General features: G+C 45.6%; 1 protein-coding gene across 11 annotated transcripts in view; it reads right to left on the bottom strand.

Annotated features, from left to right (window-relative positions):
* DIP2C (disco interacting protein 2 homolog C) overlaps positions 1 to 26,210 on the bottom strand; it is a 367,823-nt gene that overhangs the window by 6,340 nt on the left and 335,273 nt on the right. For 9 of the 11 annotated variants that reach the window (XR_013825253.1, XM_079907065.1, XM_079907067.1 and 6 more), the window contains 4 exons: positions 13,401 to 13,462; positions 5,057 to 5,114; positions 3,551 to 3,625; positions 1,558 to 1,732 (listed from right to left, as the gene is read on the bottom strand). Coding sequence is in view for 10 of the 11 variants with exons in the window: in XM_079907065.1 (XP_079763191.1) it covers positions 1,558 to 1,732; positions 3,551 to 3,625; positions 5,057 to 5,114; positions 13,401 to 13,462 (370 nt within the window). In the remaining variant the exon portion in view is untranslated. Of the gene's footprint in view, positions 1 to 1,557; positions 1,733 to 3,550; positions 3,626 to 5,056; positions 5,115 to 13,400; positions 13,463 to 14,264; positions 14,877 to 26,210 lie in introns of those variants that run through there. The other 2 variants (XM_079907071.1, XM_079907063.1) reach the window with 2 other exon arrangements.

The following is a 26,210-nucleotide window of genomic DNA, read 5'->3' as shown; positions in this document are numbered from 1 at the left end:
TGTACGGGGAATGGAAACCGTGTGAGCTTCACCGCAATGCCGCTCAAACCGCTTAAAAAATAAAAAAAGACTACCCCTGAATGCGAAAGAGATGCAAAGAAAAGATCACTGAGCAAGGGATGCTGTCTCCCTTTTACCAGGGAAACTCTGCAGCCCGAGGCTTTCAGGGAGAAGGTGCAGGCGGAAGTGCTGCCTGGCTCAGCGCTGGCCGCACGCCTGCACGTCCCTCCCCTCATCCCACAGGAGTAGCCTCCACACGCCGTCAAGTGCGTTATCACACAGCCCTCAGCAGCATCAGCACCGCCGGGACACGGGCCAGCAGACCTGCTCCTGGAGTCACATGGTGAGGACCCAGCACAGCCCAAGTTATGCCCAGTTCCCTCTGGTGCCAGCACATGAGCTCTTAACTCTCTTATTACTGCACGTCTGGGCGGGAAGAGGAAGCATAGTTTATGAGAATGTTCATGAACAAAAATTTCCTTAGCTCAATTGTTCAATTTATTCTCATCAGCTGTGCAAACCTTGGGATAATGACAACATGCAGTCTGTCCATCTTTCCTTAAAAACAAGGAGACATCTTTAATCTTTAGACTAGTAAATCTATCACGGTGAGCTTGAGAGAAGTGACTGACATAAAACACTAGAAAATAAAGCTTTTCCAGTTTAAGTCAGATGAGGTGGAGGCAGTTACTTGCTGGCTTCTAACCACAGCTGCCGTGGGGTATCCCACTGTTCCAGCCCCCGGGCTCCGCAGGACGGGACCTGCCCTGCCTCCTGGGAGGTCTGGGTGTTGCTAAGCTTAGTTCTTCAAGGAACCCCAGATAGCATCCTCAAGTAAAACAGTCTATGATTTTCCCAAATTGAAAATGCAACACCAAAGTATCCTGCACTTTTCCCCTAAATTCATGCTGGTTCAGCCAGGTTGGCACAGCCCCCATCAGACAGGTGGGTCAGGAAGGCTCAGGCCCCATCTCTATGTAATACCCAAGTCCTGTCTCTGTTTTTAGTGAAATAAAGAGCGGAGAAAGGATTCCAGGATCAGCAAAGACCTGAAGAGCAGGCAGGCTCTTAATGTGTTAGTTCTGCGTAACACCCACGCCCAGCGCCAGCCCCTCAGAGCTGCTGCTCCCCTCAGGCACCTTGCGGCACCAGGCCTGCTGGACAGGTGCAGAAATGCAGAGCGCCCGAGGCCAGCGCCTCCTGCCCTGGAAGAGAGTAGCAGGGCTTCAGGAGGGCCTGGGCTGGGCTGGTGGCTCCAGGACTGGCGACAAGTCTGTGAGCTGCACTTACAGGCACTTGTTGTGGACAACACGGCACCTGGCTCTTGCCTCTGGTTTTAAATGTGTTCCTGGCTCACATGGGAGCACAGAGCACGCGACATGCAGCTTCCACTGCTGGATGCACGTGCCCTGAGCTGGCGCTCTCTCACCCTCGGCTGTTTTCAGGCTGGCTTGCAGCAAGCATGCACGCATGCACGTTCTCCCGGGATTGGGATCCCAAACCCCAGATGGGTTTCCGGGGTCTGAGGACCTTCGTGCCGCCTGTTGGGACTCTCACCTCCGTTTGCATCAGTGAGTTCAGTTCTCCGCAGGAACCCCAAATAGCCTGTTCGTGCCCAGATGGTCTGTGTGTCTCCAAAACTTAATCTTGAGTTGAAGTGATCTGACTGGAGGGATTCATCTCCGTAAATAGTGAAATAACCACTGGCATTGTGGGCACTGTGAACCCAGATCTGTTAAGGAAGCAGAATATAACTGGATAAGTTAACTTGAGATGATCTCCAGGGCAGAAGCTGCTTTTACAACTCAATAGATTATATTCCGTGCTATTGAAACTGTCCTTGCCCTCCAAAAACAAGACGATTCCAGTTTCTGGGGAGACACAGATGCCACAAAGTTTATTGAAATGAAGGCATGACAGCAAGCTCATGGCTGAGCAAACAACCAAGCCATCATCTGTTGAGAATTCTATTAAAGCAGATGGATTGAGGGCTTTTGAAATAAACATCAAATGAACGAGGTTGTATGAGTTTCCTTGTATTTATTCAAATGTACCGACTGTTTCTAAAAAGCAAGCTGGAAAAATGTTAAAAAGCTTTGTGATTTATTTTCCCTTTCACTTGGTTTGCATACTTTTGGGAATATTACATTGTAATAAAACAACACAACACAAAACAAACTCTAGCAGGGAAAGGCATTGTAACATCAAAAAATGGGGGACAAAAGTGCCTGAGTGTGGAAATGGGAACCTGCTGACACGGTGCCGACCACGTGGGCTGAGCAGAGCCAGGGACAAGGCAGAGGAGCCCATCAAGTCCGCACAGATAAGGCCCGCAGGAGCCGAGGTCTAGCCAGCGGCCCTCAGTCGTGCCTGCTAAGCAACGAGGAAGCAGACCAGAGACGGAGGGCACCCCGTCGAGCGAGGGGAAGGAAAACCATCTCTGTTAAGACACGTTCCCAGTAGAACATCAGGGTGCAGTGGTTCCTGCCCCTCCGCCCAGCGCACGCGCTCAGCTCCAAGCAAGGCCACCCGCTGTGAGGACAGCACCCGCCGGGAGCATCTCCAGGTGCCCGAGATGGCGGGTGCTACATCCCAATTTCATTCCTAGACATGTATTTAAAGGAAATCCCTAAAATATAGTGAAGCTCACAGACTAGTTCTGATCTTCACATAGAGAGAGACGAGTGAGGGGCCAAAAAACCGTCCAAGAAGAAAAAGGGTTTGGGGAGTGAGCAGTGGTTAGGACTCACGCCTCATCACTATTCACCCCTTTACGAGGTACACACATGTGCCCAGGGCACCACTCCAGGAGAGTGGCGGGGCTGGTGTGCTGGTTGGGTGCCAGCTGTGGCAGCCTTTTGTGTGTGGCCAGAACGGGTCAGAGGAAGGGGGGGAAGCTGACCGAACAGTGGGCGGCACCTGCAAGAGGGTCCTAGAGGGCAGGACAGGGTCACTGTGGGCTTGGCCTTGGAGAGGAAAACGGGGGTGGGGTGGGGAGGGGAGGCAGACATGTCAGAAGAAACAAGTCCATCAGGGAGAGAGAAGGACAGTGTAAGGCAGAGGCGGGCACACCTGGCCGGCCGAGCAGGGCAAGCTGCGGGGATGACGGCCCAGGAAGGGTCTCCTGCAGCCACACGCAGCCAACAGCGCGCAGGATGAGGGGGCAGGCGGGGAGTCACTGGCCAGGTTCATGGTCAACACAAGGGAGCGGAAGTGACTTTCTGACCCAGATAAACACCTGTCGTGTCCCCAGCCTGCCTGCCACGGTTGTTGGTGCTGTTACGATTCTGGGGTTCGCAAGAGTCCCTCTGCACGTTCTCCACCGTGTTCCTGATGAAGGACTTCCCTGCTGTGAAAGCAGCAGGCACGTGGAAGACAAACCAAGGGCTGGGAAACAAGGAAACTCAGTCCACTCACATGAAGTTTCCTCTTTTCTAAACTTTTGAAGAGAATCTATGATACTCCCTTAAGGAAATCCTACTTTGTAATCCTGAACTTTCATGGACACCCTGTACCTCACCTCACCCAGGTGTGAGTCCCCAGAACTCACCTCACCCAGGTGTGAGTCTCCCAACGGTCCTTTTGTTTCTGGATTGGCAATTATGATCCGAACCCCTGGAAGTATCTATGTTGGAAAGAAGAGTCTCATCAGCGGACAGACAGGTAGATACTGCACAATCAACCTTGACCTTGCTTTCATGCCATGTGCCTATTTTCCTGATTAAAATGGTTTAGAAAGTGAATGGCTTTAAATCAAAATTATATACCACAGCATCATATAATTACAGCAAAACAATTACATTTCATTGTAATTATTACAGAGACAGAGCCTGTGTTAAAGTGATCCTAAAATCAAGAATTTGAACAAAAACATGATACATGATATAACTTAACAGGCTCAATGCTTGCAAAATAGGATTTAGTAGAGCTGCTCTGTGGTGTCCAGAAGAGACGGCCGTCACCACCCACGCGTCTGCCGAGCCACGAGGACACCGCGCCTGCGGCTCTGCCCCTCTCCTCCACCACACCGCCCACTTTTCCTGCTGGTAAACATCTTCTAGTACAATGTCAATAGGAAGCACCTCCTTCTTAATGGACGTTTAGCTCAGAAATGCTCCACATTCCACTGAAACCACGTAATGAAGCAAAACCTGATTCTGGAAATTTAGAACAGAACCCGTCTCAGTTCAGCTAATTAACACTGTGCGGTTGAGATAAGGCAACACATCTGTGGTGAACGCTCCTCGAACACGTCTGACAAACGGCCCGCCAGACCGACTTGGGTGGGTGGGTAGCGCCGTGTCCCACCTTAGAGCCAACTTAGTACCAAGAATTCTAATGGGCAATCATGTAGACACAGACTGTAAAAGGTCCAAAAACAATATGCTTTTAGAATTATGTTAAATGGAGAAGAGATCTGACGATTGGAGCCAAAAAAGAAAAAAAAATCTTCAATTACGTCTAAATACGTTTCTTGCATTTAGTTCTATAAACAAGATAACCACCGTTGCAGGAACGACTAGCTGTCCCCTGATAACCATTCTTTGTCCAGCTCCGCAGTAAACAAGCCCCGATTGTTAGCCAGGCCCGTAGACATTCAAAACCAATGTAGTGCTGCCAACCTGCCTTTCAGCTGTGGGTGACAATGCCCAGGGATACTGAAGTGTGAGTGAGGCAGCTGAGGAGCTGTCCTTACAGTCTGCACCTTTGGCCTCCTCCTTTTTCTGCTTCTCCTCCTCTGGCTGGAATGTGCAAAGGAAGGCTGGAGCTGGAAAAACCACTCTAGACCCTGAGGCACCCTTGGGAGGGGAGGCCAAGACATAAGATGCCATGGTCCCTGGTGGTTTCCTCTACATGAGAAAAAAACCTAACTCATTTAAAACACTGTCATTTTGAGTTTCTGTGCTCATGGCCAAAACCAGTCCTGATATACTACATTCAAGAAAACTTTTTTGAAAAAAAAAAAAAATCTACCATCTATTTCTTGAATTTTCAAAGCCCATAAACTGAGACTCGTGTTTATATGGACATGCATACGCCTTCCTTCAATACTTACTTTTCCTGATTCCATTAGGGGCAAACTATGAGGAGATCCTCTTTCTACTAAACGGACTCTACAAAGAGAAACAGAAGGTGTTACTGTGTTTTCTGTACCAGCGGTTCCCTTCCCCCACATCCAGCACTTGGTCAATGCCTGGCAGTCTGATGGGGAACATTAACTCTGCTGATGAGCATTACCCAACGCAAAGATAGTCTAGAAGTCAAAGAAAAAGCAGTCGATAGTAGAGAGGAAACGGCGAGGGCCACCACACAGGCCACGGAGAACGGAGATGCAGTCCCACCTACCAACCCGAAAAATGACTGGGAGCGATTCTGCATTTAAAGTAACCGGGGGTCGACGTAGCACTTGCAGAAAAGGGAAAGTATAAGGATTAAACTGCATTCCTCAATGAGCTGCCACCCCTGTGACAGCGATGCCTGGTCCTGAAACACTCACGGCCCTGCCCCTGCAGACCACAGGCAGGGCCTCAGACACAGCTGCACAGAACCCACCTCCTCAAACAGGCACAGGAGAGAGGACCGGCCAGTTCAGACAGCAAAAGCTCCTTTTAGAAAAGAAGCTCTTTTCCATTTAAAAACTATTCACTGGTGATTTAATCTTAAAACTGTGGAGGACCTTGGTGCCAGTCACAACCTGAGCTCGCTAAGTCCTTCCCAGCTGTGTTAAAATTTTAACTATTCTGTGACTGGGTTTACATCTCTCCATGTTACTGTGAGACTGTGACGCTGACCATCCACCTACAGGCAACTTTTATTTAAGGAAAACGGAGAGAAGGGGAACCTGCTGGGATGCCTGACTGCAGAACAAGGGGGCGTCAGCAGGAGGATGGGGCCAGGGAACGCGGGATTGTCAGATTCACCAGCACGACCCATTCTTTGTACCAGCACAGATCTGCCCCCATAACTGATAAGTGTGGCTGAAGGGGGATGGGCAATGAAGGAAGGACCCTGCGAGGCACAGCTTGGTGGGGCTCCTTCGCAGGCTCTGCTCCGGTCGCCCAGAGTGAGGGTCCAGGGCGTGGATGACAACATGAGCAGGAGGAGGGCAGACAGACAAGGTCCCGACAGAGAGGGGTGTGGGTAGGGCTCCCGTGCCGGCAGGCATCCTGGGGCTGCAGGCCTCTGAAAAGCAGCTGAAAAGCTCTTACTTTCAGGCAAAGGATGCCTTCCAGCCAGCCTTTGGTGTGGTGTCTAGTGTGGCTGCAGACAAAAGGAGCAGAGGAGACCCTGGGAGGGCTGGAGGTACCTGAGTAGCTGCAGCAACAATGTAATGAGTGGAAGAAGTCACTGCAGCAATTCTGGATCACTTGATACCCACCACATGCTTCGGCATTTGTCTCTAGGAAGACCCTGATGCTGACAGCAAGAGATGAGGGCTATCAAAGAAAAACCACCTAGATCTTATACTACTTAAGCCTTCCAGAATGTGGGCACACCTCCTTTTATTGCACTTTGTTTGCTTTACTGCACCTCGCAGATACTGTGTTCTTTTTTTTTTTTTTTTTTTTTTTAACAAATTGAAGGTTTGTGGCAACCCTGCATCAAGCAAGTCTATCGGTGCCATTTTTCCAACAGCGTTTGCTCACTTCATGTCTCTGTCACATTATGGTAGTAATTCTTGTAATATTTCAAACTTTTTCATTATTACTATTGCATTTATTATGGTGATCTGTGATCTTTGATGTTACTATTGTAATTGTTTTGGGGTGCCACGAATTTGCCCTTATAAGATGGTGAACTTAATAAATGCTGTGTGTTCTGATTGCTCCACTGACTGGCCATTCCCCGTCTTTCTCCCCCTCCTCATTCCCTGAGACACAATGATACTGAGATTAGGCCAATTAATAACCCTGCAATGGCCTCAGTGTTCAAGTGACATTCTTCTCAAGGAAACGTCACGCATTTCTCACTTTAAATGAAACGGTAGAAGTGATTAAGCTTGGTGAGGAAGGCAGGTCTAAAGCTAAGATGGGCTGGAAGCGAGGCCTCCTGCACCACCAGATAGTTAGCCAAGTTGTATATGCCAAGGCAAAGTTCTTGAAGGAAATTAAAAGTGAACGTATGAAGCAGCCTTATTGCTGATATGGAGGAAGTTTTAGTGGTCTGGATAGAAGATCAAAATAGCCACAACATTTCCTTAAGCCAGAGCCCAACCCAAAGCAAGGCCCTAACTCTCTCGAACTCTATGAAGGCTAAGAGAGGTGAGGAAGCTGCAGAGGAAAGTTAGAAGCTAGCAGAGGTTGGGTCATGAGGTTTATGGAAAGCAGCCTTTTCCATTACAGAAAAGTAAAGGGTGAAGCAGCAAGTGCTGATGAAGAAGCTGCAGCAAGTTATCCAGAAGATCTACAGCTGAGATCATTCATGAAGGAGACTCCACCGAAAAAACGATTTTCAATGTAGATTGAACAGCCTTCTATTGGAAGAAGATGCCATCTGGGACTTTCACAGCAAGAGAGGAGAGGACAATGCCTGGCTTCAAAGCTTCAAAGGACAGGATGACTCTTGTTAGGGGCTACAACACCTGGTGACTTGAAGTTGAGCCAGTGGTCATCTACCATTCTGAAGATCCTAAGGCCTGTAAGAATGATGCTAAATCTACTCTGCCTGTGCCTGTGCTCTGTAAATGGAAAAACAAAGCCTGGATGACAGCACATCTGGTTACAACATGGTTTACTGAATATTTTAACCCCACTGTCGAGGTGTGCTCAGGAAAAAAAAACTCCTTTCAAAACACTACTGCTCATTGACAATGCTTCTGGTCACCCAAGGGCTCTGATGGAAATGGACAATGAGATACAGGATGCTTTCATGTCTGCTAACACGATATCCATTCTACAGTCCCTGGATCAAGTACTAATTTTGACTTTTAATTCTTATTATTTAAGAAATACATTTTATAAGGCTATATGGCTGCCACAGATAGTGATTTCCCCGATGGATCTGGGCAAAGGTAATTGAAAACCTTCCGGAAAGGATGTACTATTCTAGATGCCATTAAGAATATTCATGATTCACGGGAAGAGGTCAAAATATCAACATTAACAGGAGTTCAGAAGAAGTTGATTTCAACCCTCCTGGACGACTTTGAGGGGTTCAAGACTTCAGCGGAAGAAGTAACTGCAGATGTGGTAGAAACAGCAAAAGAACTAGAATTAGAAGTGGAGCCTGAGATGTGACTGAATTTCTGCAATCTCATGAGAAAACTTGGACAGATGAAGAGCTACTTTATGGATGAGCAAAGAAAGTGGTTTCTTGAGATGGAATCTATCCTGGTGAAGGTTCTGTGAAGATTGTTGGAATGACAACAAAGGATTTAGAATATGGCATAAACTTAGTAGATAAAACAGGGGCAGGGTTGGAGAAGACTGATCCAAGTTTTGAAAGAAGTTCCGCTGTGGGTAAAATGCTGTCATCAGCATTGCGTGTTACAGAGAAATCCTTCCTGAAGAGTCAGTGGCGAACTTCCTGGCTGTTCTATTTTAAGAAACTGCCACAGCCTCCCCAACCTTCAGTAAGGACCACCCTGTTCAGTCAGCAGCCGGCCACACTGAGGGGAGACCCTCCACCAGCAAAAAGATTATAACCCTCTGAAGGCTCAGATGACGGTGAGCGTTTTTTAGCAACAAAATATTTTAAAATTAAGGTATGTATACTTTGTTTTTTTCAGACATAATGCTATTGCACGCTTAATCGACTACAGTATAGTGTAAACATAACTTTTATGTGCATTGGGAAACCAAAAAAGTCGTGTGACTTCCTTTATTGTGATATTCCCTTTACTGAGGGGGTCTGGAATCAAATCCACAGAATCTCTGAGGTCTGCCTTATGCCAACAGGCTTAACGATGCCATCCTTCAAAAATAAACTACTGGCTGCATTAAGACAATTAAAAGGGACTAAAACTCTTCTAGGACCCAGGTAGCATTATGCTAATTTAGGGTGGGTTATAATTAAAAATTACCATTAGAGCACGAAGAATCCATGGAACTTCACCTGTAGCAGCTTTCAGACAGATGCGATGCTTGCAGGAAATATCAATGCTGGGAATGATAACTTTTTATAGCCTGCTGGGTCAGGAGGCTGCAGCCCGTTACACTGACTAAATTAGGCCAATTTAAGTAGTTAGGTTAAGTGAAGAAGCCTGTGTCCAAGTGCTGGCTGGCCGACTGTGGAGTGTGGGTATTGGCAACTGGCTACGGATGGAGAAAGCAATAAAGAAAGAGGCCCAATTGGCCGGGAAGATTATGAGTGGGCAGAAGCAGGGGTGAGGAAAGAGGGAAAGAATGAAAGAGAAAGGGGCCGAGGTAGCTGCTGGCTCAGCCCACCTAGTGTGGCTGCTGCTACGGGCAGGGCAGCTGGCCAGCGAGTAGGCTGGGTGTCCTACAAAGGCCAGACCGTCAGGCAAGGGAAGGGAGCAAAACCTTTGCCAAAAATGAGGGCTGTCCTGGATAAGCTACGCTCTGCTCTTTGTCCACTCACAGCCACCACTCAGGTAGCTCTGGCCGTGGCACTATGACAGGGATGACTTCTGAGCGGGGCACCTGGTGTCATGAATGGAACCAGGCCACTTGAGCCAAGAGTGGGAGCAAGTGCCCTGGCCTGCGACTCGAGCCCAGACATTGTGCTTCTCCTCCTCTCAGACCCCAAGGTTCCCGCCAACATGGGGAGTGGAGTCCATGGCCCGGTCCTCCTTCAGCAGTGGGACTGCTGGCCACACACACTGGCCGGCCTCTGCCTCTCTGGCCAGCAGGCCTCCCCTGCTCTCGGAGTTTAGGAGTTTATCTTGTCTCCTGACCCTCCCTGCTGAGCTGAAGCCTCTGAGGAAGGCAGGCAAATGGGATGTCACCTGAGGATGTCACCTGAAATGTGGGAAACCCTACCGCTAAGAACTTCCTTGCGGCCTCCTGGCTGGGCTGCTGAGTGGTGGCAGGGACCTGGGCAAGCACGGAGGGCAAACCTAAGGACAGAACAAAGAATTTCTTCCCTGGTCAGTATGAAAGGGTGCTCTCTGTCAGCAATTCACAGGCAAGCAGGAAGGGGACGCTGGAATCACTCAGGGGTGGTCCTGTCCTGCCAGCAAATGCCACACGGGTGGCCGTTCCTTCACTTGAAAATATCCACAGAGCAAAGAGAAAACCACCCCTTACAGGAGGAGACAGAGATGTATCTTTTGAAAGAGCTGGGAGCTACACACACAGGCAGCACACACGGGAGGGCGAGTGACTCACAGAAATACAGGAAACTCAGTAGGAGCCCTTCCCAGGCTGGCACTACGGGGAGGGGAGGCTCTCTCCTCCGGGGACCGCGCCTGCCCACACACCGTAACCCAGTGGCTCTGGAGATGCGCCACAATCAGGAAACCACAGCACCTTCCCCACAGGAGGGCTGGCAGCGCCACAGCTGCTGTCAGGAGCCGGTCACTTTAGAACCACGGACAAGAGCCCAGCGTGGGCACATCCTGACGGAGCAGGTGGACGGGGGTGCTAGACTGCCCAGCGGCCAGCCCAGACACACAGGAAGAGGAGCTGACAGGGCCCAGCGGCGTGCACTGGGCGGCCAGGACGAAGCGTGCACGGCGTTCCTGCGTCCGGGGTGGCCCTGGGCCGAGTCTCCCATGTCCCTGGGCAGCAGGGGGAGGACAGTGCCTTCCAGGAAGGGACACGGTAATTACTCCTTAACGTAAGACACCTATTTGGGTTTCTGCCCCCTTCAGAAGGGGCCCATCAGGAGAGAGCGGCGATGAGCCCGGGCGTGCGGCAGGGCCTCAGCCTGGAGGAGCTGCGTGCGTGCGGCAGCACCAAGCCAGCCCAGGGAGAAGGCTCCCTGCTGTGACTGCGCGAGGGTGCCTCCAGGGACAGAAACCAGCAGAACACCACGCTCAAGGGCAGGACTTTGCTTTGGTTTCTTAAGTCAAACCCTGACGAAGACGAGGAAGGGACAAGTCCAGTGCACGTGTTTCTGGTGTCTGACAGCCTCTCAGCTCCCAGCCATGCCTGTCCTCTGACGCAGGACAGAGCTGAGAATGTGAAATGCGAGCCTGGAGAGTGCTCCAGGGGCAGAGGCGGGGACGACTCTGAGGCTTTCTCACCAGGCCTGGACAGGGCGGGGGTGGGATCCCTCTGACACTGAGCAATGCTACCCTTAATTGTAAAGGTCGATGTGTGTCACTAACGTATGTCAGTGTCACTAACGATGTGTGTCACTAACGTGTCAGTGTCACTAACGTATGACTGCACTGCAATTTCCAGTTCACAAAGCACTTTTACTTCTGTTTTGAATGACCAAGTCAGGAAATGTATCTATAAGAGATTACTTTACAGATTAGAACAGAAGTGTCACTTAAAAGGATACAGACTTCCCAAGGGCAAAAGATTAGGAAAAGAAACTCCTACTATGACTCAGGTCTCCTGGCTCTTTCCAGAACAGTGAAATCAATCTGATACTGGACTTTTATTACTTTACCATGATACATCGTACAGGTTCCAATTTCACTTTTCCTAAATCACAACTTTTCTCAATAGGAAGATCTGCCACACTGAAGATAGTTAAGAAGGTAGGTCACAAAGCTGTCAGAAAGGAGTTTCTAGATTTCTTTCCTTTTCCAGGAAAGAAAACTCCCTGAACCCCACTCCCAACCATCCCTGGTACTCCAGGAGATTTGTAACACACAATGGGACCAACTGTCCTTTCCTGATTACTATTCTTGTGAGTAAGTCCGTCTGAGACTGTAACCTACCCTCTCAGGCCCCGAAGATCAGCAGTTTTTATCTAAATGGTCTTACAAATTTGATCTTCATGTGTTTTGAGGGCCAGGTCACAGACAGAACTACATAAATATTACTCAAACGGCGATTCTTTGATGAGCTGTTTTTCAGCTTCTGAAGTTATAAAGTTTTTTTCAAATGATTTTTATAGGGAGTAAAGTAGATTTCTTTTTAAAGCCCAGAAGTTGTACTTGGAACTTATGCCCCTGAAACACTGTTACTTAATCTCTTCAGAGCTAAGTGTCTGCATTTTGAAAATGTTCTGGATGGAGCTCTGCTCTAGTGGGCCGGTATGCTCTGGTGGGCCAGTGGTTCTCTCTGCCACCAGATGGGCTGTAGCCTGTGATTCCCTGTGAATAGCAGGGTCTAAAATGAGGGCTACAAGGGCCGGGAAGCACCTCTAAGTGTGATGTGTTTAGGTGGATGCAGCGTTTCTTAGTCTCGGCACTGCTGCCATACTGGTCATTTGCTGTGCGGCAGGAGTCTGTCTTGAGCACTATAGGATGTCTGGCTGCATCCCTGGCCTCTGCCCCCCCACATACCAGCAGTAACACTCCCCAGATTATGCTAATAAGACATGGCAACTCGTCCACTGGGGGTACAAGCACCCGGCTGGGAACCCCTGGTGTGAGTGGGGGCTGGCATTCCCCAGGATACCTGAGCCCGCATGGCACACCTGGCCCCTTCTCAGCCCCTGCAGCTCTGCCCCTGACACACTCACTCACACACAGGACTCAGTATCCTGGAAGAACACGCTCAGCCAGGCCAGGCTGGGGGCTCCTGCTCTCCCAGGTGTTGTGAGCACAGTGCACACGTCAGTAGGCACCACGTGAGGACACGCAGATAGCAGCACAGTATCCGGCCCTCACAACGCGTCCACAAGCACCTCTAGTAATTTACAAAAGGACACCTTCTACTAGAGTTCACGCTGACTATTAACACGTCATAGAAGCATCAGTAAATGGGCATCTCCACAACTACCCCAAAGAAATGACCTAATCAATGGGGAAGTCTATAGGAAAATGATAGCATTCTCTCTTCCCCCTCACGCATGTCAGGAGGGACCCCTTTGGGAGCAGAAGTTCTGCTGAAGATTCCTCATCTTGTCTCCACCTTCCCTCCCTCAAGGTGAACTCGCAAGCACTCACCAGCAACACCCCCTTTCGTTCTTGCTCAAGGCTGCTTAGGAAGCTGCACAGAAAGGTCACCTGGCTTATACTTCAGTTTTTCATGGAAATGCCTTGACACAAATTTTCAATTCATGTAAAGAAATGTGGGCAGTGTTGATATTTTATCAGGTGCACAATGGTGCCTGACTAGAGTGTTCAAGTAAAGGACCAAGTCTTCTGGGCAGACTGTGAGAAACAGCAACTCTGGTTGCAACGGCTCTGGGCCAACCGTTGTCATTTGTGTCTGAAAACAAGAATTTGGTTGCTCACTGGGTACCTCACGCAGTAAATGTGGAGAGCTGTGAAAGCTCGCTCAATGAACCACCTTGTTTGGAGCAGATGATTCTGTACTCCTTCTAGAAGGAACCCTGCACGCCAGGCACCAAGAAGACAAAAATCACAATACCTGTCGTGTCTCAGAGCTCTCATGTCCACGTAGACGGTGGTCGGATCGGGCCCCGAGGTCCCCTGCAAGCAAGGACACAGTGAGGTTAACACGAGTTTGCTTTGGAGGAGCTGGGTCTGTGCTTCCTACTGGCTAGGGAGCATTTCTATGGTAAAGTCTCAACAAAACCCAAAAGCACTAAAGCCACACCTCTCAACTGATAACCCAACTCCGAAAGGAACATCTTATTAAGATAATACTGGACTTTCACACAGCTTGACTGTCAATCACATTTATGAAAATTAGAAAGAAAAGGGGCATCTTGCCAAATAAAAGAAGGCTGAAACTACAGAGGCAGCATTTTGGCAAAAGCAGGTCGCTGAGGATGTGAAGCATCATTTGCTGAGAGATTTTCACCACGTGCATCCCAAAAGGTGTATTTTTAGGGCTCAAGATATTGAAGCAGAACACGTGACATGAGCTGACAGATGAAGGAAGAAGAGATAAAAGATAATGACCTTGTTCCTTCTAGTTCTAATTGTGCCTTGGTTTTCCTCCAATGCGGGAGGCCATTTCTGCCCAAGACATAAGTCAGGGAGGTTGTGTGTTTACCACTGGTCATCTGGGCAGCACCCTGTGTTCTGAACTATTCATTTACCACAGGGTCCAGAAACCTTATCTTGGCATCATAAATCTCTTCAAAATATATGCTGAGTTGACTTCTGAACAGTGATCTCTGCTCATGTAAGAGCAATGGCATTAAAGCTGCATTACAAACCAAAATTCTACATACAGTTCTTGGGAAAGTAATGCAATACCTTGGGTAGAAAAAGACAGAACCTAAGAAAAATCTGCCAAAAAATAAGGGAGCCTCTCAGAATTTATTTGAAGAACTACACTAAAATTCCTCATGAGAGAATCTTAATCTTATACCAAAGGCACGTTTAAATATAAGAAAAAGGTAAAAATAAAGACACCTTTGTTGTACCATACTGGCCCCCCCGATAATCCTCCCCACAGAGAAAGCACATGCAATCAGCCTGGAGGAGGAGCTGCACTGCCGTGTGGCCACGGCGCCCTCGCTGATCTGTGACTGCTTGGGGGAGCTGTGTTACAGACCAGCGCTGAGTGGAGAAGCGGTTTGTGGTCTGAGTAATGCAAAGCACATAACCATAAGAGGCCAATTAAAAACAAACAAATCAGAAAACAGGTCACTAGAAGTGGAAAACGAAATAAAACGGAGATGACCCCAAACTGATGGTATAAATGGAGGCACAGCGTTTGTCACAAATGCGAGACGTCTGACAAGATCTGAGAAGTGACACCGCGCTGGCCGTCAGCCCTCCTGACCACGGGTCTAGAAGCCCAGCCCATCTCTGCACTCAACTCCTAGTCTGCCCACTGCTGGGAGCTGACGAGACGGTGGTGGTTAGCAGGCACTGGTGTGGATGAGCGGGAAATCCCTACCTTCTCAGCCAGCTTCCACAGCCGGTGGGGCTACAGCAGCAGGAGGTGGGAGCAGAGGAGAGGACACCAGACCAACAGACACCGAAAATCCAGGATACACACAGACACATAAACAAACAACCCAACAATAAAAGTGGGATGAAGAAGAGAGAGGGGTGGGGAGGAAAATGCAAAAAGCAGGGAACAAAGTAAAAAGAAGATCAAAAACAATGTCAAATATGGAAGTCGTTAAAATCAATCACTGTACCATTAAAGGTTAAAAAAAATCTAAAAAGATGTCCACATATCCACAGAGCAACAGAGGAGAGTAACAGATGACTAGCCACGGGAGGGTGGACCTGAGTAATTGCTTTTAATACATATGGTCAGTGGGTTTTGATTTTATGGTACCTTTCTCTAGTTTCTTTTCTTTTCTGAGAAAGTGGGGAGTATGAATTTTATTGGCCAAATCTGTCAAGTGTTCCTCATTGAAATAGTTTCAAGTTTCTTACTACAACAATGAAGGGGAGCCTGGAAGTCTGTGGATCTAAAATCAGGGTGTCTAGCCCTACTCACCTACAAGATTAGGACAAGAAAAGAGGTCAGAGTACGAGTGAAGCGTGAATCAAACCTTGGGCTCCTAGGTGGTCTAGCTCAGCAGTGCGGGGAGGGACCCCCCCAGTGAGCACCCTGCTTCACCCTCAGCTCTGTCCTCAGAGACGCTGCCTTCATTTCTCTCTTGTCTTCCACGGTTTTGGTGCCCACCTCTACCCCTGTTAAAGCATCTATACCCACGGGGGAAAGACTCCAGAAAGCAACGTGGGCAAACTTCTCTGATGTTGTGTATTCCCTGGCTGACCCGATGTCTTTCCCAAACACTCCTAGAAAACTAGAACAGGGCCAAGTTCTCCCTTGGGTGTGGTCCTGACCCCGTCATCACAGTCACTAGGTGGGCTCCAGAGACAACAGCAGCAGCAACAAAGAAGGAGCTCTTTACTAGGTTTCCTGAGGCTGCAATTTGTGAATAAACAAGGCCAGACTGAAAAACTATCATCACGCAACTTGGAGGCAAGTCTATTTAAAAAAAAAAAAAAAAAAAGCAATGGTTCCAGATTTAAAAATTACGATTCCATCCTTCTCTCTGAGACTTCCTTCACTGTGGTAACCATAGCTACTGCTTTCTCTCAGCATCTCTATTTTTAGAAAACTGAGGCAGGACTCCAGGAAAGAGAAGAGGGCCAGGAAAGGTGTGTGCACCTGGAAGGCACACACGACTTTCACTGGGTCTCTTCAAGCTGAATGCAATAATTTAAATAATTTCTCTCATGATTCTTTGAATCCCAAACATTAATTGGAACAAAACTAAGTCCATGTTCTCTCTCTAAATTATTCTAATTCACAATTTTTAAAAATAATGACTCAAAGTAGTATCTCAGAAGAAAAATACACATGACTGGGAACAAGTTTTCTATCTTGTAAATGCGTGGAGGAGATAACATCTGGAGCAAAATCGGTCTACTGACTAATGAGGGAGACGTGAACAAAGAGTTAATGTACAGGTGTTTCCAAGTTTCAAAAACCCTAAGGTAGAAAACTCTGAGATTTCAAGATAAATAGTAGGGAGTGCATATTTAACAAAATCTTTACTTTGCCAAAGAATGCAAGCTGGAGTTCCTCTAACTAAGGAGTATGCTCCTAAGTATTTAAAGATAACGGAATACTTCCAGAAGGGACCAGCAAGAAAGCAAAGCTATCTATTCCAACCAAAGTTTATCAGAAATGAAGTCGAAACGTGTTTGAAATTGCAAGTTATATTAATCAGAAAAGAGGATTAACTTTAATGTTCAGTTGTATAATAAAAAGTGACATATGGACATACAGTAAAAATCATTTTTTCTTATTGTCATAAAAGTGTACCAGTTAGGTATTAAGCACTTATTGAACAAATGAGTTATATTTAAATCTCAGCTGTAGATATATAGACTCACATCCCAAACACAGCACAGCCAATTCAACCCAGTACTTATCTGAACACCTCGGCTGAGCGATACTTTTCTATTCAGCAACTCACATACTATAGCATCAGTACAATCTAGTATTAGCACATAACTCCTTAAGCTTAAGTAGCAAATTCTAAGCGGAAACGTGATATACAGACACAGTTCCAGAGTACTGATACTGGGCATATCTACTGTGCTGGTGTTTGAGGAGTTGAGGGAGTTTCCCATAACTGGGGGCACAGGAGGCAGCTCTGCAGGACTGGATTCCAGCAGGGTATGGGCACAGCAAAGTGGCTCATCAGTGGGCTCTTCCCCCCTGAACTTTAAGCAGTGTTTCTGCCTGCATGACCCCAAGGCACATTCTTTGGTCCTCCTAGCAGATCTGTGTATTAATAATGAAGTTTTCACTATTGTAACTGAGATTTCAGCTTTCTTTTGATAAGCACTAGTATGGTGCAACTTTTCCATGCTTATACCTTTAATCTATTTGTGTCTTTATTTTTAAACCATGTTTGTTTTAGGCTATATATAACTGGGTCTTGCTTTTTAAAACTCCAATCTCATGATCTCTGCATCTTAAATGAAGTGGTAGAGGATTTATATTTATTACTGATGTGATTATGTTTAAATCTATTTTTTGTTGTTTATAATTCATCCCATCTATCCCCCCACCTTTTCTCTGCCTTCTTTTACAGATCCACTCTCTCTCCTCTGTTGGCTTATTAGCTACAACTCTTTGTTTTTCTAATTCTAGTGGTTACTTTATGGCTTATAGCATACATCTTTAATTTTCCAGTCTACCTTCAAGCGATATTACACCAATTCACATGTTGGAAGAACCTTATGATAGTATACTTCCATTTTTCCCTCCCAAACTCTGGGCAGTTGCTGTCATCAGTTGACTTTTATAGATGATATAAACCCTACAGTATATTACAAGTTTTGTAAAGGCAGTCAATTACCTTCTAAAGAGACTCAATAAGAAAAACATCTTATATGTTTACCTATGCACTTGCCATTTCCAGCATTATTCATTCTTTTGTATAAACCCAGATTTCAAACTGGTATCATTTCCCTTCTGCCTAAAGGATTTCCTTTAATATTTCTTGCTCTGTGGGCCTGCTAGTAGTTGATTCTCAGCTTTTGTATGGCTAAGAAGTTTTTATTTCAAGTTTGCTCTTGAAAGATATTTCCATTGACTACTATGAAAGTCTAGGTTGACAGTACTTTTCTTTTAGTATTTAAAAGCTGTTTTCCACTGTCTCTTTGCTTACATTTCTGATGAGAAGTCTGATGTCATTCTCATCACTGTTCCTCTGTAACTTGATTTTTTTCATCTGCTTTTCCCTGTATCATTGGTTTTGGGCAATTTAGTTAAGCAGTTTCCTTCACGTTACATTAGAGCAGTGGGATTTGTGGGTTTATAGTTCCATCAGATTCGATATATTTCTTCATGTATTTTTTTCTAGACTGTACTCTTCTTTTTCCTCTTTCATGGGAACTCCTATTATATGTATACTAAGTCCCTTGAAGTTTCCCCCGATTTCACTGATGCACTTTCCATTAAAAAATACTTTTTTCACGTTTCATTTTGGAAAGTTTCTATCTGTTCAAGTTCACTAATCTTTTCTTCTGCCATTGATTCCATCCAGTGTATTTCTCATCTCACATGTTATAGTTTACATTTCTAGAAGTTCAATTTGAGTATTTTTTTAAACTTTCCATGTCTTTTCTTAACTTTCTGAATATGTGGAATACAGTTAAAATAACTTTTAGTGTCCTTGTCTATAAATTCAACATCTGTGTCAGTATGGTTCAGTTTTGATTGACTAATATTTCTCCTCATTGTGGATCTGTACCTGCTTCTTGGTATGCCTGGTAATATATATTTTGGTTGCACTGTGTGGCACATGGGATATTAGTTCACTGACCAGGGATCGAACCCATGCCCCCTGCTGTGGAAGTGCAGAGTCTTAACCACTGAACCGCCAGGGAAGTCCCTGCCTGGTAATTTTTTATAGGATGTCAAACACTGTAAATTTGACCTCGCCGGTCACTCATCCCACTGTGTTCCGGCTTCCCCTGTATCTGATGAGAGTTCAGCATCATTTTTATTATTGTCCCCCTTACATAATACATCTTTATTTTGCAGCTGCTTTAAGAATGTCTCTGCTGTTGGCTTTCAGCACTTTGGTGACGATGTGTGTAGGTGTGTTTTTTTAAGCTACTGTGCTTGGCGTTCACTGAGATTCTTGAATCTGTGTGTTGATATCTCTCATCAGTTTTGGCCGCTGGGTCTTTAAATTGTTCTTCTGTCCCATTTTCTCTCACCCCCTCCTTCTGGGACTCCTATTACATGCATGTTAGACAACCTGCTATTCCACAGATCTCAGAGGCTATCCCATTTTATTTTCATTCCTGTTCCTCTTGCGTTTCAGTCTGGATAATTTCTATTGACTGGATTTCAAGATCACTCACTGACCCTTTCCCTGCTGCATTCAGTCTGCTATTAAACCATGAGGAATTTTTAAGACTGTAGTTTTCATTTCTAGCATTTCCATTTGGCTCTGTTTTGTGGTTTCTATCTTTCTGTGATATTCCTCATCTCTCCATGCAAGGTGTATACCTTTCCAACTAGATTCTTTAACATATTTATCATAGCTATTTTAAAGTCTCTGATAAATCCAACATGTCTATTCTACTGACTCTACTGACTGTGTCCTTTCATGGCCATGTATCCTATTTTCTTTCTTCGTTGCACGTCTTTTTGATTTTGATTGTAAAGCAAACATTGTGTTTAAAAGCACAGTGGAGACTGAAGTAAAAACATTTACCCCCAGAAAAGGGCACACTCTCTCCTGTCAGCCCACTAGTTTGTGTGTCTGAGTGAGCTTGGTCTGGGATTTGTGGCAACGTTAGATTTCATTCATGCTGGCTTCCCATACCTGTGAGCATAATCAGGACTTTGGATCTGAGCACTAGTAAGATTCTGGATACCTCTTTATGCTTTATAGCTTAGAGACTTGCTTTCCAAACTGTGGGAGATCTCTTTCTGCTTCATAGCTTGGCTGCCAGCTTTTTGCACGACTGGCTGCTTCTCTTTCCTCTCCATTCTGCTGCCCAACCCCTAGCCTTTGGAAGGCAAGATCTGCACTTGGGGAAGGCCCTGAGGGCCTGAGAGAGATGTGCTTGGCCTCCCTATCCCACCGCTGTCTTTGGAGTGCAAGGGTGGTACACCAGATGATCTGAGGCTCTCCAGAGAGGGGCTCTCAGCTTTTCTGCTCTCCTTCCAGCCCTCAGGACCTCTGCTTTCCACTCACTGAGGAAATTTTTTCACTTCCAGGGCCCCTCCTCAGACTTCAGAGACCTGTTGCTTTAACTCACCAGAGGCCCACAGAACTGCAGCTGGATTCTCTCAGCTCCTGCTCTGTTCTTGGCTTTTGCATACTGCCCTCTGGAGTAGGTGAGGTCTGTGGGGAGTTGGTGGGGGGTATGTAGAATGACTGGGCTGGGGGTCCCTGGGATTCTCATCCTCTTGCCAAGCTATTTACTGCTGTTAACATTCTCAAAAAAGTTTGGCTGGTTCCTGCTCCCCTGTAAGGGGTGAAAACAATTGTAGGTCTCTTCTCTCTGAAAGATTTAGTTCATTTAGATTTCTCTGAATCTTGGCTCTCTGCTGAATTTTAAAAGCTATGATTTTGTGTATTAACCAGATGGTTTCAATAGTTAGGGCTAGAACAACCGTCTCTTGTGACTTATACATCCTAATCAAAAATGGAAGTCCAGCAGGGAACTACAGATATATTCAGTATCTAAGGGAAAAAAAGGGAAGTCCAGAATCCTTTTTAATGAATGTATTTTTTGCTAAAATTGTGGTTAGTATTAACCACATTGATTGATTTATAAACTGGTATCAGGAGTGGTTGTCAGGGAAACAGGGATCTGAAACTGATTAGTTGGTTTGGTAAAAGCCAAAGGGCAGAGAAAATCCAGCTCATCTGCCAGGCTAGACTCTGCAGATGTCCGTGCCATACCTTGGCAAAATGGTAATTAAACCTCTTTCACAGGGGTCAGCAAACCCCTGTTTTTGCAAAGTCTTCCAGGAACACAGCCTCACCCATTCATTTAAACAGTATCTGTTTCTGCCTTGAGCTACAGAGCTGAAGGTCCCTGAGAAGAGACCACAGACTGCAGGCCCAGCTCTTCACTCTCTGGCAAGAAAAAGTGCCCCAAAGGCTTGTCTTGGGGACCGTTGATCCACAGACCAACGTGAAAACATAGTGAGACAACCCAAACCAGAGGGAACATCTGATTGAGAAGCTTGTGGGTTCAACATCACAGTCTACTAGGACCCTGAACTCCTCATGTGGTTATTTCTGAAGCCCCTGAATGTTCAGATGGAGAGACGTGCTTGGCTACGGCAGTTCCAGCACTGATTCTCTGTTCCATGCGGTGCCCCCGTGCCCAGCACACATCAGACATCTGATGGTGGTGGTGAACTTGACAATCGAGTCTATGGCTTACAGAGAATCAGTGACGGAAGGGCCACCAGCTGGAAACCCTGGACCTGGCCACAGTTGTCTCTTCGGGACAGAGGAAGGGTATGGTATTGGTTGCAAGAGTGAAAACTGCATTGTGGTGGGGTTTTGTGGGGGAGGGGTGATGGGTAAGAACGGGATGAACGTAGCCTTTGGTTGCTCCATTTTTGGTCATCAGGCATCAGAACTGTTTCTGTATTTGGGCAAGTCCTCCACTTTTGGAACCTGGTTGGATACAAAGCCTCTGTCCCTCTGTAGTAACTAAAAACATCTGCCACTCTCCTGCTCAGCTTTCCTGGAAGCCAGCCTGCCAGGTAGCTGCACCTATTCACAGCAAGAGGAAGCACAAATGTTCTTGCCCTTGGCGGCGGACACGTCTGCGACACCACCCAGCGACATTTTAATAAGTTCCTTTTAAGTTACCAAAGGTTTCTGCTGCCCACAAATTAGAACCCTGACTGATATACGGGTAATTGAGAATACAGGTCCCATGACCTCAAATGTTAATTTTCATTGTCTGGGACAACATACATCAGCAGGAGAGGATGTGGAAGTTCTGTGGATGTGACAAATTCCCTGGAGCATGGGAAAACCCCAGAGGCACCTCACTTATGTTCACTTCCCTCGTCTAAAAGCTGTGTTGGGAGAAAATGAATTGGGGGCTCAAATGAATGAGTCTTATTATAACTATTAATTTTATCTTGAGAATTACTTAAGATCTATGTCACCCTGAGCCTTCCACTTTTTTTTTCTTTTAACAATCAATGACTCTACTTCTCATCATCAGGGTGGCTGTATTTCCCTTTCATTGTGTGAGTTTCAAGATTTAAGGTTTAAGACCTTAAGGTTTCAAGATTTAAGACCATAACTGTAAATACTGAGTTAATTCCACACAGCTATTTATAATAAAGCTTTCCTCAGATAAATTAATCGTTATTTTTCTATATAATAAAGATCAAAGTTTCTGTTTAAAGTGGCTTAAAAGTTTTTTCCTAATAAAACAAAAATTGAGATTTCTTTTGGAAAGCAGAAGACCTCATTTCCCCTCCCTTCTTCAGCTGGTGAGGAGGATGCTAATTTTTGTTACCAAGAACTAAATTTCTAAATCTAATACATCCAAAGACCTTTCAGCTTATACTTTTGAAAAGAGTAATTGTGGATGAAGCACAACATCTCTTTTGATGCAGGTTAATAAGCCAGTGGCACTTCCTAACAGAACTAAGGAAATTTATGTTAAAGCCAATCTCACAAGTCATAATTTGATCTTTCTAATGCCTACTTTTGTCATAAGTTCAATAAATCAAAAGTGCTTTAAAGTCATTTTTACAGCTAAAGATTCTGGGACATGTCATTCCAAAGTATAACAAATGGTTCATACTTCTAAATTTCTTTCTTCTGCAGAGTCTAAAATACTCTGCAGAAATCAGAGTCATGTAAAACCAGAGTCATCCACACTGAATTTTATGAGTCCATTCTTTTGCCATTGAACTATGTCAAAAGGACAATTTCAAAATAATTAATGTGTCAATTCCTGCCTTAAAATGATACATGGGTAAACAAGTCACTCCGTTTCTAAGATACAGAAGCCGAAACAACAGCATCACAGAAATTATGACTGTCTCAGTTTTCTGTTATTCTACTTTTGCGATTGCCTCATATGTAAAATTTTTTAATTGCTCATTTGCATACTTGACAATGATGTATTTGTCAATTTTCATGATTCTCTCTATTACAAGAAACTAGGGTTTCATGTCACAGCCCATGAAAGCAGGCATTGCGGAGTCCCTTTGTGGTGGCCCTGACTCTGTTCCTAGTACACGCCGCCCCCCGCCTCCCCACCCCCTGGTGACAACAGACTGAAGAACAGCAACTAGCACACAGATGCACGTCTTCTGAGCTGTTTGATTTAGGTCACACGGAAATAGGGGGTCTGATTTAAAATGTTCCAGGAAAACAGTCAAAAACCGAAGGCAGGATATCCTGCCTGTATACAGTTCAGTTTTGTAAACAGTTTACAAGGCTGTTATTTCACTTGCATAATAAACCACAACATGGAATTGGCACCTGACAAAACTGCAAAATGTGAGATTTCTTTAACATGTTGCTCTGTTTAGATGACACAGTCAGTAGCAATGCCAGTTCTGTTTCCGGCAGCTGTTTTTATTTCCCTGCTTTGTCAGGAAAGCTCACTTAACTTCTCTGAGCCTCAGTTTCTCTCCTCTTAAAACGAAATGACCGAGCTTGCTCTCTGTGAGTTGTAGGAAGCTCTAGCCAGATGCTGCCTGGAATTGAGTGGTGTGACACATTTGTGAGAGAATTTTTTGTTTTCTTTTTTGGGCATGAAGTCTTTTTTCTGAAGGTGCAGGCCCTGGAGCTACTGTTTGAGATGAAAATGCTGCTAGAAGCCTGAAGAGCAGCAAACTTTTGAGTTTCATTTCATTTCATTTCACTTCATTTCATGATAACTTACAAATCATGCTGTGAGTTTTTACCTGATGAAGATTCACATGAGTTCATTACAGAGAAATTTCAGGACTGCTATGTACTTACTTCCCTCAGGAGGCTTGAGGTTAATAAAAAACACGCTGAATTTCTCAAATGTGAAGCATATTTGCAGTCAGAGGAGTCGACACCCAGTACTTTCACAAAATTCAGTCTCAGGAAGTGACTGTGTGACTATGTGAGTTGTGTACTGGGTTCTCTAAGACAGTTTTTCACAGAGCAGGGGGACAGAAGTTGTTTATGTACATAATTGTGAACTATGGCAGACAACATTAAGTGGGAGGGATGACCTGCCATGGGAATTCAGAGGAAGGAAAGTATTTCTAGCTGGAGGAATCAAAACATGACACCTGGAAAGAGAAGCAGGCTTTTGCCACATGAAGAAGGTGGAAGCCCATTTCAGGCAGAGAACAGCCTGAGTTGTGGCATCAGGAAGTAAAAGCATGAAAGACTCTACGGTAGAGAATGCCATTTAGCGTAAAATTGTACAAAGGGGAGAGAGATGCTCAGGCTGGATTGGTCGGCGTGCCATTGATGAAGTAAACACAAGCCCTGATTTATCTCACGTAAGTTCAGAACCTCAGGCATGAGATGCGTCTCATTCTGCAGTCACAGCACCCTGCCTGCTGCACAGCCCAGCCTCCCCAAGGCCAGGGGGCACTTCTGGAAGGGGACCCACAGACACTAAAATTGTGGTCCCCAGCAAGAGCAGCTTGTAAACCCCACATGGCTCGGATGAGGCTCCATTCCTCGTCTGGACAGCGTCCTTCGCGTCCCTACCCACGTACCTCGTGGAGATGGAGACCTGCCCTCCTCCTGCAGGGCTGCCCTCTACCTGAGCACTCAGGGTCCAGTCAAGGGCCCTGAGGAAGGACGACAGGCGATCCAGGTGAGAAAACATGTCCTCAAACAACAACAAATCAACTGAAAACAAATATGCCCACTAACTGATTTCACATATATTGGTAATCCTGGTGTTCCACAAGGAAAATGGTGTAAACTTCTCAGTGTCTCTAAACATTTAGGACGGGTTTGGAATTTAGGAACTATCTTACCATTTTTTAAATTTTTTTTACATCAAGGGAGTAATGGTGATTATCTCTGGGTATGACTTATGAATGTTATTTATTTATTGGCTAGTCTGTATTTTCTGATTTTGTTTCCTAAAATAAATATTCTTTTGTAAAAATACTTAATCTATAAAAAAAATTCATAACTTTTCAGGTTGTTTTCCTCATTTCTTTGTCTAAACATTCTTAAAAATTCAGTTTTAGTATATTTAACATCTTTATTAGGCATTTATTATGTGTCAGGCCCTGTAGAAACACAATGGGAACAAGAGACATGGGATTTCTGCCCTCAGACCTCAAGCTATGCCTGCTCTGTTTGCTTGGGACCATAATCACATATTTTTTAATTTCTGCAAAAATTAATAGAAAACAAACATTTCCACTGACCAGCCCCGCCTCAAGGCTTCTGCACTTGATGCTGCCTTTGCCCAAATTTTTGTATGTTCACCTCAGAGGGCACTTGGCTGAAATGTCACCTCATAGAGAGGCCTTTCTTGGCTACCCTTCCTAAAATTGCCTCATGTGTCTCCTTTTCCTTCTTATTTTATCTTTACTAAGAATATTTTACTCACTTACTGAAAAAAATCATCTGTGTTTACTGTCCATCTGGTTCCATGAGGGCCAGAACCGTGTCTTTCACTTATCTGAGTAAACTCTGACTTAGGCTGACACGAGCTACTCACAGGATGGAGCGTCACCGAGAGACACCATGTGTGCGGTTACGGGGTTCTGCTCGCAGCCTGCTGGCTCCTGCCTCCCCAATGCCAGAGAACTCCGTAATCCCGACGCACACCTGGCCCCGGGGTTGGCAAGGACAGAGAGTCTGCATTCCTTAGTATGATACACTTAATTTATTTGATTTATCTCTACTATCAGACTGATATTTTCAGCTATTTTCTAATACTGACCATTCAGAAAAAGAAAAACTGGCTGAAAATTAGTTGAGAGTAAAGCACCCAAGTAGAAAAACTTAAAATGGACAAAAACACTTAAAGGTGCTGTCAACATTCCAGAACAGCACCCTGACCCGTGACTGGGGATGTCAGCTCTGATGTGGGGGTCATACTGACGGAACTGTTTTCTAGAAAAAGAATATTTATTCTTTTTATTAGGAGTACAGAACTTAATTTATCCAACATTCTTACAACACATATTTATTAAATATTTACAAAGCACCAGGTACGGTTCTAGGTGCTAAGGACACAGGAATGATGGAGCTCATGTTTTAGGCCACAGAGGTGGCAAACACCTGTGTGCCAACTTCATTCTCGGCTT

This window comes from Stenella coeruleoalba (genome assembly GCF_951394435.1).
Source record: "Stenella coeruleoalba genome assembly, chromosome: 2".
NCBI classification, from domain to species: domain Eukaryota; kingdom Metazoa; phylum Chordata; class Mammalia; order Artiodactyla; family Delphinidae; genus Stenella; species Stenella coeruleoalba.
Note: the sequence above shows the minus strand (reverse complement) of the source record. Positions and strands in the feature narration are given on the sequence as shown.